This window comes from Acomys russatus, chromosome 29, assembly GCF_903995435.1.
Source record: "Acomys russatus chromosome 29, mAcoRus1.1, whole genome shotgun sequence".
NCBI lineage: Eukaryota > Metazoa > Chordata > Mammalia > Rodentia > Muridae > Acomys > Acomys russatus.
Window position 1 is genome coordinate 22,627,259 of NC_067165.1, and position 15,790 is coordinate 22,643,048.

At 48.4% G+C, this 15,790-nt stretch overlaps 1 protein-coding gene across 1 annotated transcript in view; it reads left to right on the top strand.

Moving 5' to 3' along the window:
- The window catches only part of Csmd2 (CUB and Sushi multiple domains 2), a 561,027-nt gene that overhangs the window by 377,259 nt on the left and 167,978 nt on the right, over nucleotides 1-15,790 (top strand). The window contains exons 16-19 of the mRNA XM_051172054.1: nucleotides 5,813-5,951; nucleotides 7,148-7,335; nucleotides 7,969-8,157; nucleotides 8,330-8,446. Of these exons, the coding sequence (XP_051028011.1) occupies nucleotides 5,813-5,951; nucleotides 7,148-7,335; nucleotides 7,969-8,157; nucleotides 8,330-8,446 (633 nt within the window). The remainder of the gene's footprint in view (nucleotides 1-5,812; nucleotides 5,952-7,147; nucleotides 7,336-7,968; nucleotides 8,158-8,329; nucleotides 8,447-15,790) is intronic.

Here is a 15,790-nt window from a genome sequence, read left to right on the forward strand (position 1 = left end):
ATGCCAGGGCTTGAACTCAGGTCCTTGGGTTGACTGAGCTGTCTCTCAGCCTTTGGGATTCTGAGTTCTGCTGTTCGCTTCCCTGAGTGGCTGGTTAACATGATCCCCTCTCTCTTGTGTTTCGTGAGGTGGCACTGAGATCTAGATACTTAGGAAGACTTGGATTCCTTTGTTTGTTTGTTTTGTTTTGTTTTGTTTTGCTAACTACCAGACCATTTAATAGGCAGGGCGTTGAGTCTCCATAAAAAAAAAAAAAAAAAAAACCTCTAATGTCCCTACTGCCTGTCTTCTGGGACATTAGGAGCTGCCTGGGATCCCAGCCTGGAGACAGCAAACTGGCAGCGCCTTGCTGTTTCATCCCTCATAAGCTGGAATACTTGAAGAAGATATGTCTTATGTTAAGATAATAGTTTAAAAAGGAAATATCAAAGAATTATTTTCTTTTATGTATTTGTATTCTTCACATATTAGTAAGTGGACCCCCCCTCCAACATCTTCCAAAGTCGGATCTTTTTAAAATATCATCAGAGGCCAGTGGATGCACCGTTCTCATTCTAACTGATGTTCACTTGGCAACAGGAGCACTTTGACGATGGCCCAGCCTCTTCTTGGACATTTTCTGCCCCTGACCTAGAATCAATTGTTTTCTCTAAGGCACCTTTTAGTACAAATTGGTGTTTAGAATCTCGAGTGCTAAAGAGTGTTTATTCCTGTTGACTTGCCCCGTGTCTGTAAGCCTTTTCAGTGGGCGCAGCCGAGAAATGCTTTGTCAAAGAAAATGCGTGTGGGCTCATTTCACTCCAAATGATGAAGCTTTTATCTTTTGACCTTAGCTTCCTTGTTATCGTATTCGCCTGCCCTTTCACTCTTGCTCAAGTTTGGAAGTCCCACACCACACCATCATGACTTCCCATGTTGTGATGCACACCCAGGACTCTCGGAGTAGCAAAGACAGTGCTATGAGCATGCTTGCCTAAATTGCATCATCCATCATCATCATCGTCATCGTCATCGTCATCGTCATTGTCACCATCCCTCTCTTTAGATCCTTATGTCCTCAGAGGCATGGGCTATCAAATTACTATCTTTTAAAATCTCTTTACATCCTTACACATAAGTACACAATATAGTTCTGTATTCAGTTTAAGTTTTTAGAAATTGCACATCAGATTTAACCGTTTTTAATTACGCAAAGTGATTATGTAGCTCCAGAGTTAAATAAATCTGCCAAAAAAAAAAAAAAGTGTATATTCAGAGAGAGTGAATCCTGAGCGTATCCCTTCTACCGTGGAGAATGCTCCTCGGTCTCAATTTATCTGCTCATCGATTGCTCACCTGAGTGGGTCCTAACACTTTAATAGCAGTTTAACTTTTTAAAGTTTTACTTTTACTTCTCAATTGTGTGTATGCATATGCATGTCCATGTGTGGCTATGTGCACGTGCGTGTGCAGGTGCCTGTAGAGGCCAGTAGAAGGTGCTAGATCCACTGGAGGTGGAGTTAATGGGTGATCATGAGCTGTGCTCTCCTCCCCGCCCCTTCCCCCCACCCATGGGTGTTGGGACCTGAACCCGGGTCTTCTGCAAGAGCAGTACTCACTCTTAACCACCACCGAGCCATCTCTCTAGCTCCTAATTTAACTTTCATATTACCCCTCTTCTTTAGGTCAATAGAATCAAGGGCATCTGCGCTCACATGTACACAGATGTACTATATTCATTTAGCCGAAAAGCCCAAAATACTTTAAAAGTTAAATGAGGTTTAAAGTGCTAGTTCCCACTCAGATGAGTCGCAGAAGAAGTATGATGTTGTTTCTCTAAGTGATGCTCAGAAGCTGAGCTGCTAAAGAAGCATCGCATCCAGGACTCCTCCTCTCTAGATCCCGCCAGTCTTGGGCCACTCTGGAATAGACAAGTAACAGAATTCAGGATTGAAAAGAGAGGTCAGTTGGTCACCACATGTGCTCAAGACGAGATGAGCCGCTAAAGCAGTAATAGCAGAACAGAGAAAAACCAGGACGCGGGTGCCACCAAAGGAAGGAATTAAATCTGAGACAGAGCTACATTTATGTCTGTAGCCAGGGAGTGCAACTCAGTTCCCGGAAACTGAAGAGGAAGGTCAACATCAGCAGCCAGAGAGGCTAGGCCTGGAGTGATTGACAGCCTAGACTCAGACCCTGTGTTACCGTGGCTGGCACATCCCTCCCTATGTCTGAGGCTTCACGCATGCGCTGAAGGAGGTGACCCAAGTGAGATGATGGCTGGGTTCGGAAAGCCAGGGCTACGGAAGTGATCATACACGTGTGCGATTTAGTTCTCGGTGTTTTATATAGACGCCATATAATTACTTTGTTTCTCTAAGCTTTCCACTCACAGAAATCAGAGCAGTAATCCCCTTCTATAGAATGAACATAGTAACATATGTGCCTTGTTGCGTTGCTGTTTTTCACAAGGATAATCCATATTAAGCCCTGGCACCTGGCAAACGCTGGGTACCCTCCAGCTCAGTTCTGACTGTATGACGGTAGCGTGCTCTGTGCTGCAGGAGGATTTGGAGACAGAGGTCTTCAGGTTAAATCTCAGCTCTGGCTTTATTAGCTTAACGTCCTTTATCTGGGGCCTTAACCTACTTGGCCCTGGTTACTTCCTTTGTAAAATGGGGATAATAACTTTATTAACCATGCATTTGGATGACATAATAAAGCACGAATTAGGCATCAGGAGGCACTGGCACCTCTTCCTGCTGTCATTACTTTTGTTGTCTTCTTTGTTAATTAAATGTCCTAATACACTTTTCTATTAAGAGTGTCTCAGCTGGGGCTGGAGAGATGGCTCAGCAGTTAACAGCACTTGATGCTGATCCAGAGGACCTGGGTCAATTCCCAACTTCCACACAGCGCCTCACAGCCACCCGTGACTCCAGTTCTAGGAGATACAGAACTCTCTTCTGGCTTCTTCAGGCACTGGGTACACACATGATGCATAGGCATACATGCAAGGAAAACACTCAGACACATAAAACAGCATGATAAAATTCAATGTTTTTAGAAAAAGAATCTCTGGACTGAGACTGCGTCTTAAGTGGCATATTGCTTGCCTAGCATGTGCAGACCTGTGGGTTTGACCCCCAGCTGCATGCCTGTGACTCCAGCGTTCTGGAGGTGGAGGCAGGGTGAGAATTATCCTTGGCTAATAGTGAGTTTGAGGATATTCTGGGCTACACGAGACCCTGTGTCTAAAAAGGAGAGGAGGAAAGGAAAGGAGGGAGGGAGGGAAGGAAGGAAGTAAGAGGGGAGGGGAGGGGAAAGAAGGAAAGGGAGAAATCAGCTTGAGAGAAGAATGAGGAACATCTGACTGGATTTTACAAAGACAATGACCTGGAAGCATCTAGAATTTGCAAAGAAAGAGGTGCCTGGTGGCTCCTTTATTTCCACCTCAGTGCTGTTTAGGAGGGTTTTTTTGTTTTGGTTTTGGTTTTTGGTTTTGGTTTTTTGTTTTGTTTTGTTTTGTTTTGTTTTGCCTCTAGCAAGTCTGCAGTAAGAGGGTTTGGAGCAGCTGTTCTCAATATGTGGGTCTCAACCCCTTTGGGGGTTGAAAGACTCTTTTACAGGGGTCACCTAAGACCATTAAAAAGCACAGATACTTGCATTATGGTTCACAACAGTAGCAAAATTACAGCAGCGGTGAAGTAGCTATGAAAATGTTATGGTTGGGGGTGAGCACAGCCTGAGGAGCTGGATTAAAGGGTCACAGCCTCAGGAAGGTTGAGAACCACTGGGCTAGGGGAAGCAGGCATTTCCTTACAGCCTAGAGGCTGCGTCGCTGTGATTTGTGCTTGTGTGCTGTCTTGCGTGATTGCAAGCCTAACCTAATTACTCAGCCTCCGTGATCCTCAGCTTTATATGATGACCACAGCACCAGCATCATGGTGGGGCTTCTGGGGACTATGGTCACATATGTGTGGAAATGCTTGATGTGGCATGAGCACTCAGTGCTCAGCTAGGGACAGTGGCCATGACAATGGCAATAGACTTAGTGTGGTGGCAGTGGTGGCGGCAGTGGTGGTGGTGGTATGGTCACCTTCCTCATGAAGCTTACACAAGTCTTTTTTATTTATTTATTTATTTATTTAATACGTATATGAGTACTCTATTTGTATGTGTACCTACATGCCAGAAGAGGGGAACAGATCCCAGTATAGATGGTTGTGAGCCACCATGTGGTTGCTGGGAATTGAACTCAGGACCTCTGGAAGAGCATACAGTGCTCTTAACCACTAAGCCATCTCTCCAGCCCCCCTTACACAAGCCTTAAGTGACCTACGTTAGACTATTAAGCAACCTCCAGTCCAACAGCCCCCAGCCATTTAAGCTGAGTGTCTGGGTTACTTTTCTCATCACTGTGACAAAACATCTCACCAAAGGAGCTTAAGGAAGGAGAGGTTTGGTCCGATGCACAAGCGTGCAGTTCATCTTGGCAGCAAAGCCATGGTGCCGGGCGCTGGCGGCAGCTGGCCATGCTGCGCCCTCGGTCAGGAAACAGAGAGAAGAGTACTGCTACGCAGGTCTCTTTCTCTTTTCAGTCAGCCCAGGGAATGGCGTGTCCAACATTTAGAGTGATTCTTGCCTCCTCAGTTAACCTCTGGTACAAATCCCCTCTCTGAGAACCCTGGAGGTTTATCCCCTAGGCGACTTTGGATCCCACCAAGTTGACAATAAAACTTAACCATCACAGTGTTTAACACGGCCCCTCAGTGGGCTCCCTTCTCGGAGTCCTTGAATGGCCCAGGTGGGTGGGGTTTCCGTCTTGACACCTGTTTCCACGATCACTGAAACAGGAAGAGGACATTTCTGCAAGCCACTGGCTGACTTTTAACTTTTCCACACGGGCATGACAGGCATCGCCCATGTTCTCATCCTGTAGGCCAAAGCGGCCATGTGATTTGGCATGACTGCAGAAAGGGTAGACAGTGAAACCCACCCTGTGTGTCCTGAAGGAAACGTGGTGGAGTAGCACATAGGCTAGGAGGCGAGGACATGGCGCCTGGAAGAGCGAATCCTGGAGGCATGCTTAGGCACCTAAGTAGCGCCAATGATGAGCTTCATGAGACCAAAGCCAGCCAGAGGGTGGGATGAACCAGCCAGCGTCTTGCCGAATCACCTGCCCCAGAATGCACATCCATACTCATATCCACTCTTTTACCCGTCAGCCAACAAGCATAGAGGGACAGTTGTGTGTCACGTGCTGTGCTAAATACTGGGCATGCCTGTGGGAGAAGGCAAATAACACAGTCCTCATAGTGTGGCGAGACACAATACTGCCCTGAGCTGACCCCGAGTCTAGCCACTAGCTCCCCGGCGTTGATGGGAGGAGGTAGGATTGGGCTGATGCCTCTGCCTGAGGCTTGACAATTGGGTGTGGAACAAAGGAAGGAAAAAAAAAAGCAGCGTGACCCAAATATTAGCCCCGCTGGAATGACAAACAGACTCTGTTGAAAGAATATTCAGCTTTTTTCCTTTAGGCCTTTTATAAACCTGTAAATGACATAACCGGTCACGTCTATAAGGGTCCCAGTCTGCAAAGCTCACAGTTCAGACTTGATGTAATTTTCCATAAAAACAAAACCTGTAAATGACATAACCGGTCACGTCTATAAGGGTCCCAGTCTGCAAAGCTCACAGTTCAGACTTGATGTAATTTTCCATAAAAACAAAACAAGTCCTTGTTGGCTGACACATTTTATAGAGAGGGTTTTTGTTTATTTGTTCATTCAATTGCCTCCCAACAAATCCGCTTTTCTTCCTCTGTCCCCAGCTCCCTGCGGTGGTCACCTGACTTCGCCCAGCGGGACCATCCTCTCTCCAGGCTGGCCTGGTTTCTACAAGGATTCCTTGAGCTGTGCCTGGGTGATCGAAGCCCAACCTGGATACCCCATCAAAATTACATTTGACAGGTGCTGCTGACCACAGATTCAGGGAAAGGGTGATGTCTCCACTCTGACAGAGCTGGGGGGGGTGGGTGTGGCACCAAAGCTAAGACATCAGAAGTGCAGAGAGGCATTGGACTTATGGCCTCGCTGGCTCTACTCTTGAGTTCGGTTGATGTACTGGGAGTCAGTGGCTAGGGAAGGGAGGGAAAGTGAGTGCTCACCTTGGTCCCTAGAGCCCTTTGCTTTGCTATCCCCTTAAAGAGAGATGGCGAGCTGGCCTGTGGTATCGGCACATGGCTGTAATCCTAGCACTTGGGAGGCAAAGGCAGGTGGATCACTGTGAGTTTGAGGCCAGCCTGGTCTACAGAGTGAGTTCCAGGACAGCCAAGGCTACACGGAAAAACCCTGTCTCAAGAAACCAACGCGTGCGCATATGCACGCGCGCGTGAGAGAGAGAGAGAGAGAGAGAGAGAGAGAGAGAGAGGGGGAGGGAGGGAGGGAGGGAGGGAGGGAGGGAGAGAAGGCACCTCAAGTGTAAACACAACTCACACCTTCTCAACTTGACAGGGAGGGCTCCCCAACCTCTGTCCTAAATCCTGCTCAAGTGTTCCCTCCACTCCCAAGAAGTGCTCTACTTCAGCCCCTTTGTGGGAAAGTAGCCTCCAGACATGAGCTAGACTTCCTCCAGCTGGGGCATCAGTGGCATGAAACTCATGGTCTGCAAACTGTCCTGTGCAGGTTGGCACAGGAAGCCTGCTGTGTGGCGTGGGGCACTTGCCCACGTGTGCATATTCGTTATTGCCCTAGGCTTTAAAACATCACAGTGTAGGTGTGTACATCACAAGTGTAAACGCTGATCTTAGTTCTCTCTATGCTGAAGACCTGGTCTGATCCTGGGGCTTCTGTGGATGAACACCTGGCCTAGAACATGTTGAACCCCCATTAAAGCTTTGTCTCTGGGTCTCAAGATGGATCCTGGCCTGTGTTCTAGAAGGACTGCAAGTGTATTTCCTGGAATGGAAGGGAGAAGGGAGTTAAATCCAGGAGAGGAAGTCTTTCCACCTGGTTAATAAATATATGCAAATTGCATTAAAATATCCTGTCTGCTGAAGTCTGGTCATCTGGATCCCCGAGTGAGGCAGAGCAAACGAAACACTTTGGGTTTCATAAGACATCTTCTCCCTCCCTCCCTCCCCCCCTCCATTTGCCTTGCTTGGTAGGTTTAAAACTGAAGTCAACTATGACACCCTGGAAGTGCGAGATGGAAAGACATATTCAGCGCCTTTGATTGGAGTTTACCATGGGACCCAGGTGCCCCAGTTCCTCATCAGCACCAGCAACTACCTCTACCTCCTCTTCTCGACAGACAAGAGTCACTCAGACATCGGCTTCCAGCTCCGCTATGAGAGTGAGTCTCAGTGGGTGGTACAGAGAGGTAGACAACCAGACGGACCTGGGTGGGTGAAAGCCTCCGACTGTGTCCTACCCTGGGCCCAGCCCCCGCCGTGCCAGAACATTGTCTGATCAAAATGCTCTCATTGGAAGGTGCTGGCTCAGCCTCTCTCACAGGTCATGACCCTTGGTGCACACCTCGCAGTTCCCTCTGTCTACAGGTGACTGGGTGCAGCCGTACCTTGCATTGTGGGAGCAAGTGCTGCCTGGCTGGGAATTTGAAGTCAGCTGACACCTCCCTCGCACCTGCCTTTTCTCATCCTCTCCATTCACCCCCTTGACTTAGAGGGTTACCCACCCTCCCAGCCACGTCAATACTTTCCAGACCAAAGTAGGAAGTGTCACGGATGTGGGTTGAGATCATCGTAAGGACAGGGTCATTTGCTTACTCATGCTTTCTCACGAAGCCTTGATATAGTAGTGCCTAAGTTACGGTAAACAGTCACATGTGCGAACCTGCTTGGGAGCCGGGCCTTTCAAAGGCCTCCCCCCGCCCCATCCCTGTGAATACTTAGGGCCACATTTCATGAAGTCATTTACTTGGCGACATCACATGCTGTCTGTTACAGATGTGGCCTCTCTTTTCCAGCTATTACACTGCAATCAGACCACTGTCTGGATCCAGGCATCCCCGTCAATGGACAGCGTCATGGCAATGACTTCTATGTGGGTGCCCTGGTGACCTTCAGCTGTGATTCCGGCTACACGTTAAGCGATGGGGAGCCCCTGGAGTGTGAACCTAACTTTCAGTGGAGTAGAGCCCTTCCCAGCTGTGAAGGTGAGGCGCACCAGCAGGGGGCGATAAAGAGCACATTCTTTTCCTTCCCTGATAAACCAGAAGCCTGAGCCACTGAGTCACTTGGCGGTTTGGGGGGAAGTGCGTACATGAAGGATGGTTAGGGGAGCTCTCCGAGACACTCTGCCTTTCTCTGCCCACTTCACTCCTACAGCTCTCTGTGGTGGCTTCATTCAAGGCTCCAGTGGCACCATCTTGTCACCTGGGTTCCCTGACTTCTACCCCAACAACTTGAACTGCACCTGGGTTATCGAGACATCACACGGCAAAGGTGAGTGTTTAAGCCTGTGGCAGGTACTGACCTCGTGGCCAGGACTCCAGGGTCCCAGGTCAGAGCAACCTCCGTGAAGACGTCACTACATGGTGGCATGTGAGCTAAGGCTGGATTTTCCCACCATGAGGAAAACTTTCGGGAGCTGCACACCTGTCTGTGTGGCAGAAGCCTCTCGGTAACTACTGCTAAGCATCTCCTCTCTCTTGCTTTAAGAGACCTCACTAAGGACGAGCCATCAAACCCCATAAAATAGTGGCACACCCTTATTGGTACGGAGATGAGAGAAGTTGTCCCACAAACAAGTCTCTGCTATCATTTTTCTTTATCTTTTTCTTTTTTTTTTCTTTTTCAGAATGGCACAGAGATAGGTACTAAACATAGACCATATGCATGTGTGACAAGCCCCTACCATGGGGCTAGATTTGTCTGGCCCTCTTTTTACGTTTTATCTGGAGGCAGGGCTTTGCTAAAGTGTCCCGGCTGGTCTTGAACTTGTAATCCTATTGCATCCTAATATCAGAGATGGCAGGCCAGTGCTGCCAGTCCGGGCTACTGTCATTCTCGGTAAACCTGTTGTCTCGGCATCATGTCTTCGGTGTCTCTGAAACCTCTGTCCTTGTCTTGTATCCTAGAGGAACCCAGAATACTAACATCCCCTCATCTGTCCTCGTGGTCACCCTTCAGAGTGTGCACATGGCAGCCCCTTATCACATCCTTCTTTCTGGGGCTGACACACATTCATTTGCCTCCCCAGCCTGTGCTGCTTGCTTCCGCTGTCAAGGAGTCCAAGTTCCAAGCAAGGGTGCTAGTTACAAGTTAGTGGGTGCACACTGCTGACCAGGTCAAATTCCACCCACGTGGCAGACAGTGGGTTAGAGAGATCAGCGGAAATGAGGCTATTACAGCCTCTCCCCCCAGACGTTTATCCTAACATCCCTCTGGAGGTGGCTCCTCCAGCCTGCGGTTTACCAAGAATTCTAGCACCTAGGCTCACAGATTTAGGTTTCCTACACTGGGAATAGGAGACAGGCATCCGAGTTTGACAATCTGTCACCGATAACTGTGGTGTGTGCCTTTCATTTAAAAAACAAAACAAAACAAAAACTCCGATCTAGAAGAATTAGCATGCAGAAAAGTGGAGATTAGGAAGTAGAAATAGAAGGAAAACCCTCCCAGATACCCAAATGTCAGTATGGGCTGAAAGTGTGGGTCAGTAAGTTCATCTGGAAGTGGACATCCTTTACTCAGCAGGGGTACAGTAAGCGTCCAGGAATAGATGCCCCTCTGTGCACCAGCCTAGGTAAACAGCCAAACCAGACTGTAACTGAAGTATCGCTTTTAGATGCATTGAAGAGGTTACATAAATGGAATTTAGAAACAGTGGGATTGTGCTCCCACAGAAGAATCTCAGTTGGCGAAATCCTTGCTTTGCAAACATGAGGGCCTGAGTTTGATCCCCAGCACCCATGTGAAAAACAGGACACTGTGTCTGCTCACCCTTGTAATCTCAAAGCTGGGAAGGCAGAGAAAGGAGGATCTCTGGACTCCCTAGCTAGTCAAGCTAGCGCTAATCAGTGAGCCCCAGGTCCAAGTGAGAAGAACCCTTGGCCCCAAAAACAGTATGGACAGCTATTGAGGAACAGGACATGCACACCCACACGTGCACGTGCAGCCTCCCCATACACGTGTACACCACACACACACACACACACACACACACACACACACACAGAGACACACATGCAAGTGCAGCCTCCCCATACAATATGTACATCTACACACATACATACACACACACACAAAGACACGCATGTGCAACTTCTCCATACACATGTACACACACACACACACAGAGAGAGAGAGACATGTGCAGCCTCTCCATACATGTGTACACACACACACATACATACATACACATGCAGCTTCTCCATACCCGTGTACATCTACACACACACACACACAGACACACATGCATGTGCAGCCTCTCCATACACATGTACATCCATACCCCCCCCCACACACACACACATTTAGCCATTTGAAAAGGAAAGTTTAAAACCTTGCTGATACCTCATCATCAAAGCCACATGGATAGTAGCAACAGAATGTCGTGGATAGTTTTAGCATCTGGTAGGACGTGCCTTTAACAGATAATCCATAAGAGCAAAGGCTGCTAGATTCAATTAAAATTTAAAAATCGATAGGATTCATATTTAAAAAAAACTCAATGACAATGCAAAGTCAATAGTAAATACACACACACACACAAAATCTCTGATATATGTAATTGACTAAGGCCTGCCAGCCTAATGTGTAAAGAGCTCTTAAATTCTGTAAGAAAACCCTGCCCGGCCCATCAGGCTGAAAAATGAGCAGACCTATAAACTAACACTTCATAATTGAAATACAAATTGAAAGCATCAGCCCCACGAATAATTAAAGACAGGCAATTTCAGCCAGTAATGAAGCACAGTTTCCCTACCCGTGTCATGTCAGGACAGCATAAGGCACAGTGTGGTGTAGGCACGGTTGTGCCTCACTGCCTCACCGCCAGCCAGTGTGGACAAGCACCGCACATGTATCACCAATGCTGTGGACACAGAGATGGGAGGCTTCCTGGGCGTGCTCAGCTGCCAGCCAGATCAGCAAGCGCCACGTCCAGTGAGAGACCCTGCCTCAAACAGTGACTTGGAAGTAATAGAGGAGGGAGACACCAATAGCCGGCCTGGCCTTCTACACACATGAGCATGCGTACGTAGCACATGTGCTTGCACACACGAGCGCAAGTGGATTAGCTGATTTAAGTCCATGAGAGCTAGAGAAACTGGAAAGGTGACCCAAATTCAGTTCTCAGACCCACTTCAGGTGACCCATGGCTGCCTCTGACTCCAGCTCCAGGGAATCTGACTCCATGCAATGGCTTTCAGAGACACTGCGTGCATGTAGCATATAAACGCACACACACACACACACACACACACACACACACACACACACACCATGAAATAAACACAGAGAGCAGCTACAGAAAGGAATAATACAGGAAAGAATGCCTACAGACCATTAGAGCTGTGCCAAGAAGTCAAATAGCAAAGCAATGCCCCCCCAGAGTCTTTTACCTTTATAAGGCAGAAGCCGGGCTGTATGTCCAGGAAATGATCTGCAGAGACCTCCCGTGCATGCTCACCCTAGCTGTCCTTCCTTTATTCCCATCGTTTAACTTGTATTTCCATTAATGAGGAATATGTCTATGTAACCACACTATTTGCATAAAGGAAAAACTTGAAAGATTATTTCTACACACACCACATGTGTGGAAACATCTACCTTGGCCTTCAAGGCCAACTCTGCCCAGGGCTAGGATGGCCCAGAGCTTCTCCATCAAGGCAAGGTAGGAACCTTCTGGAAGGCAAGGCAAGCCTGAGGGTCCCTAGAAAGACAACCCCTGTATTCAAGGCCTCCTGTATCTGAGACCTGTGATCAGAGAGGAGCGTGCTTCTATGTCTGAGCATCTGTGAACGTGCAATTGCATATATCATTATATTTCTGTGCATGTCTACCCAGAAGTCACTTCGGCTCATTCAGCGACTATATTAACAAATGCTTGTCTGATGACGTAGACCCACATCTCAGTGTACCACGATGAAGCAGGCAGACAATAGAAACAGCAGGGTCTTAGGCAAGCATCCTGGAGTCCAAATGCAAGCTTGTGTTCAAGGATAATGTCCAGGAAGGGACTGGCCAGGATAAAAGGTCTGTGAAGCCACGAGAGGTTGTGGGGAGTGACCAGACCTCCTTAGACCCTCCCCAGAAGCAGGCAAAAGCTTCCCCTAACTAGCATCGAGCCCCAAGAATCCAGGCAGGGAAACCCTGGGATGAAGCAGACCTTCCGCAGGACACCTGCTGAGTCCTAGCTACCCAGACCTCAGTTTCTAGAACTCATCAGCATCAGGGGACAGAAGACAGTCCCAGTTTTGACCTTTCATCTTAACCCCCACCTCCATGCAAATTTAGAGTCTTATGATACAACGCAACTCAAAAACAGGTCAATGCAGATGACAAAAAAAAAAAAAAAAAAAAAAAAAAAAAAATTGTAATCAAGGCACCACTGACCAATCAGGGCCTCAGAACAGACTCAGGAGCTAAACTGTGACCCACCCACCCACCCACTTCCAAGCCAGAGTATTACAGAGCTTGTAATCTTGAAAACCACAAACCTCTATGCCAAGTTACAGTAACATTTTTTCACCAATCAGGATCTAGGGATAGGGGTCTTCCTTAGGAACATGTCTTTGTGGTACACAGGAACTTGTGCTTCTGTTAGTTTATTCAACTGTGGCAGGGCGACTTGCCTAGCATTCATGCCTCAACTTGCCAACCAGCATGTCAGTTACCCAAGTACTTGTCTCTCTCTGTCAAGCAGGATGTCAGTTACCCATGGAGGTCTTGGGAACTTAAACTTTATTTGACCCCTATTCAAAATGGAAGTTTATTCAAAATGGCTTCAGTTTGGTTCCTTCTTACAGGACTTCATTAAAAGACAGTTCTCAGGTTCCCAACACTTTCCCCTCCCCCTGATATCCGCCAGGCACAGCAGGAACTACAGATCTGTTTGGAGGTGTGAATTGAAAGGAACTGAGTCCACACCTCTCTCCGGATCTTCTGCTCCTAAGACTGTGTTGGTCTAACAAACCCCCGGGGGTTGCTTATTTGAGTTTCTCCCAAACAAGCAGAAACCCAGCTGGGCAAAGTTGAACTTTATTCAGAATTGTTCAGTCGCCATATGGTAGGGTTACCAGAGTCAGGGTCAGACCCGGAGCCTTGGCAGCCTGAGAGAACCAGTGTTGGCCATCAGTCCTCAATATGCCAATTAAGGGAGTAAAGTATTAGTGAAAAAGCATAAAAGAGAGACTTATTCAATGTGGACAAAGAGGTCCAATCACACATGAGAGAGGGGGAAATGGGGGGGGAGGGGTAGAAGGAGGAAGAAGGAGAGGGAGAGAGACAGAGTGTCAGAGAGAGGGAGGGAGAGGGAGAGAACACCATGTCTATCTTTAGAGTCCTAACATGAGATTTGGGTTTAAATAGATGGCAAGAGATATGTATAGCTAAGCAAACAGTCCTAGGCAAGGTTTGGTCTCACCCATCTTTATTCTCCGGTTCAGTCTTTCCTAAAAGATGACAAGTTCTCAGACCTGTGTGAGGTTTCTTTCTGGGAGACCAGCCCCCAGCTCATCCCTTCTCTGCACAGGAGATTCCCTCAGCGTGACATCAAAGTCCCCCAGGGCGCTGTGTTTCAATAGTGTGTGGTAGCAGGATGGCTTTAGGTTAAGTCCCTGATGTGGGATGGTGAAGGGAACTCGCACTGCAGGGTCCAGAGAATGTGACTTTGCAGACACCTCAGTGTTACTGGAAAAATGGAGGTTTCCCTCCTTTGGGTTCTTAATATCATTAATAAAGGAACTTAAAAGGAGACCCGAAAGCTTGAAGACAATTTATATCAAATTTCAAGGGGAAAAAAAAAAAACAGGATGGGCAATATGGAGATCCAGGCAGTTGCCAGGAGGAGGGGAGACAGAGAGAAAGATGTATCTTTTAGGCATGGGGAGTCAGAGCAGTAAAGTAGCCCAGAGTGTCAGAGAAAGCAGGCTTAAGACAACTGATCTGGGTCTTCATGTTCAAGTTCGTAGGCTCTTCTGCCCCAGGGCAAAACATTGCACCAGCAACACCTGGTTAGAAATAGAAGGACAGCTTGCCAAGAAGGAAGGAATACTTCACTTCCAAGAATGGAAGTGGGCTGAAGAAAACATCACAAAAGCATCAGGCTGTATTGTGCATAGCCCCTTCTAACTCCACACAGTCCCAGGTTCTACCATCTCTCTCTCTGCAAATGGGCTCCTTTGATGTGGTAATGTTGGCATTTTAGTCTCTCGAGGTCCCTATCCTCAGGCTGTACCAGGAATGGCCTCTCCTAACCTACCAGGTCACCTGCGGATCTGGAGCCCACATCGCCTGTTGGATCCCTGTTGGGTTCCTGCTGTGTGGCAGGGTGGCATCAGGAGCCTGGCAGTGTGGCTCTTTCAGCTGTGCCTCACCCTAAAGACTATTTGCCACCTGGGGGAGGGGAGTCTGCCATTCACCCACTGCCGCTGAGGGAAGGCACGGAGAGAATGACCCAGGCATCTCTGGCTACTGCCCTTCCACTTGCAGACAGTCGTGTGACCCCTGCAATTTCTGCCCTGTGCTCACACCACTGTGTGCATCTGTCACACCAAATAGGATTCAAACGCCAACTAGCACCTCTCTATTTCTATGACAGTGTCTTCATTTTTCTCACAATGGCCAACGAAGCCCCCAAGCACTCAGCGCAGCTGGGAAACCCAAGGGTGTCAGCTGGGTTTGCTCAGCCTTACACTCCCAGCCAAATGTTTACTCCCTGGGAGAGGCGGTATGCGCATGCACGCAGATTGTGCCCTAGTAGGTCGACAGGGAGGCATTTCTCATAAGCTCCCACGTGATGCCCTCTGCTGGTCTGTAGCCCACACACAGAGCAGCAACCGGGCCCTGTCCTCGTCACACTACACGACCCATGAATGTACCGGTCTGCAATACGCTTGCGCGTACACTTTCACGGAGACCCACACGAACACAGCTGAAGTCAGGACACATTCAAGAGCTGCTGTGTCTTTAATGTCCTTCTTTCCATCAGCTTCCTCCCCACCCTCTCTCTTCCTGTAGCCTGAGAGGCTGCATCCTGGAGTTGGAGGAGGACAGACTCACCTCTGCAGTCAGGTGGCCTGGGTTCAGCTCTGCCGCCTATGAAGGAGGACCATGGACAAATGACTTCATCTCGTTGTGCCTTGTTTTTCCCTGGTACAAGACTGAGATGGGACGGATAGCACCCACGTTTTAGGGTACCTGGCAGATCTGTTTCTACAACTTCCTTTCCAGCTGCTAAGTGCTGGCTGCAGAGCAACCAGGCCAGCAAGGAGAGTGGCACCAGGGACTTAGAACACAGTGAAGGGATATTATCGCGCTTACTTTGCTTTACGCTCTTAGTCTCCCGCCCCAACCCTGACACTCGGTAGGTGCCAAGGACCCTATGGAAATCAGCACGCAGATACATGCCTGCTGTGGTCCAAGGATGCTCGCATCCCACCTCCGTCCACTCTCCAGTTCTCTTTGCTGCCTCTGCCCCTCCTCCATCTCATGCCATTTCTCAGCTCCTACCTCCCCTTCTCTGACACCGCTAACTCTGCTGGGCTGGACCCAATGCCAGAGCCAGGTTCTGCTCTCTGCTACAGCTTCCTGTCTTCAGATTGAAGCATTCGCAGCCAACCC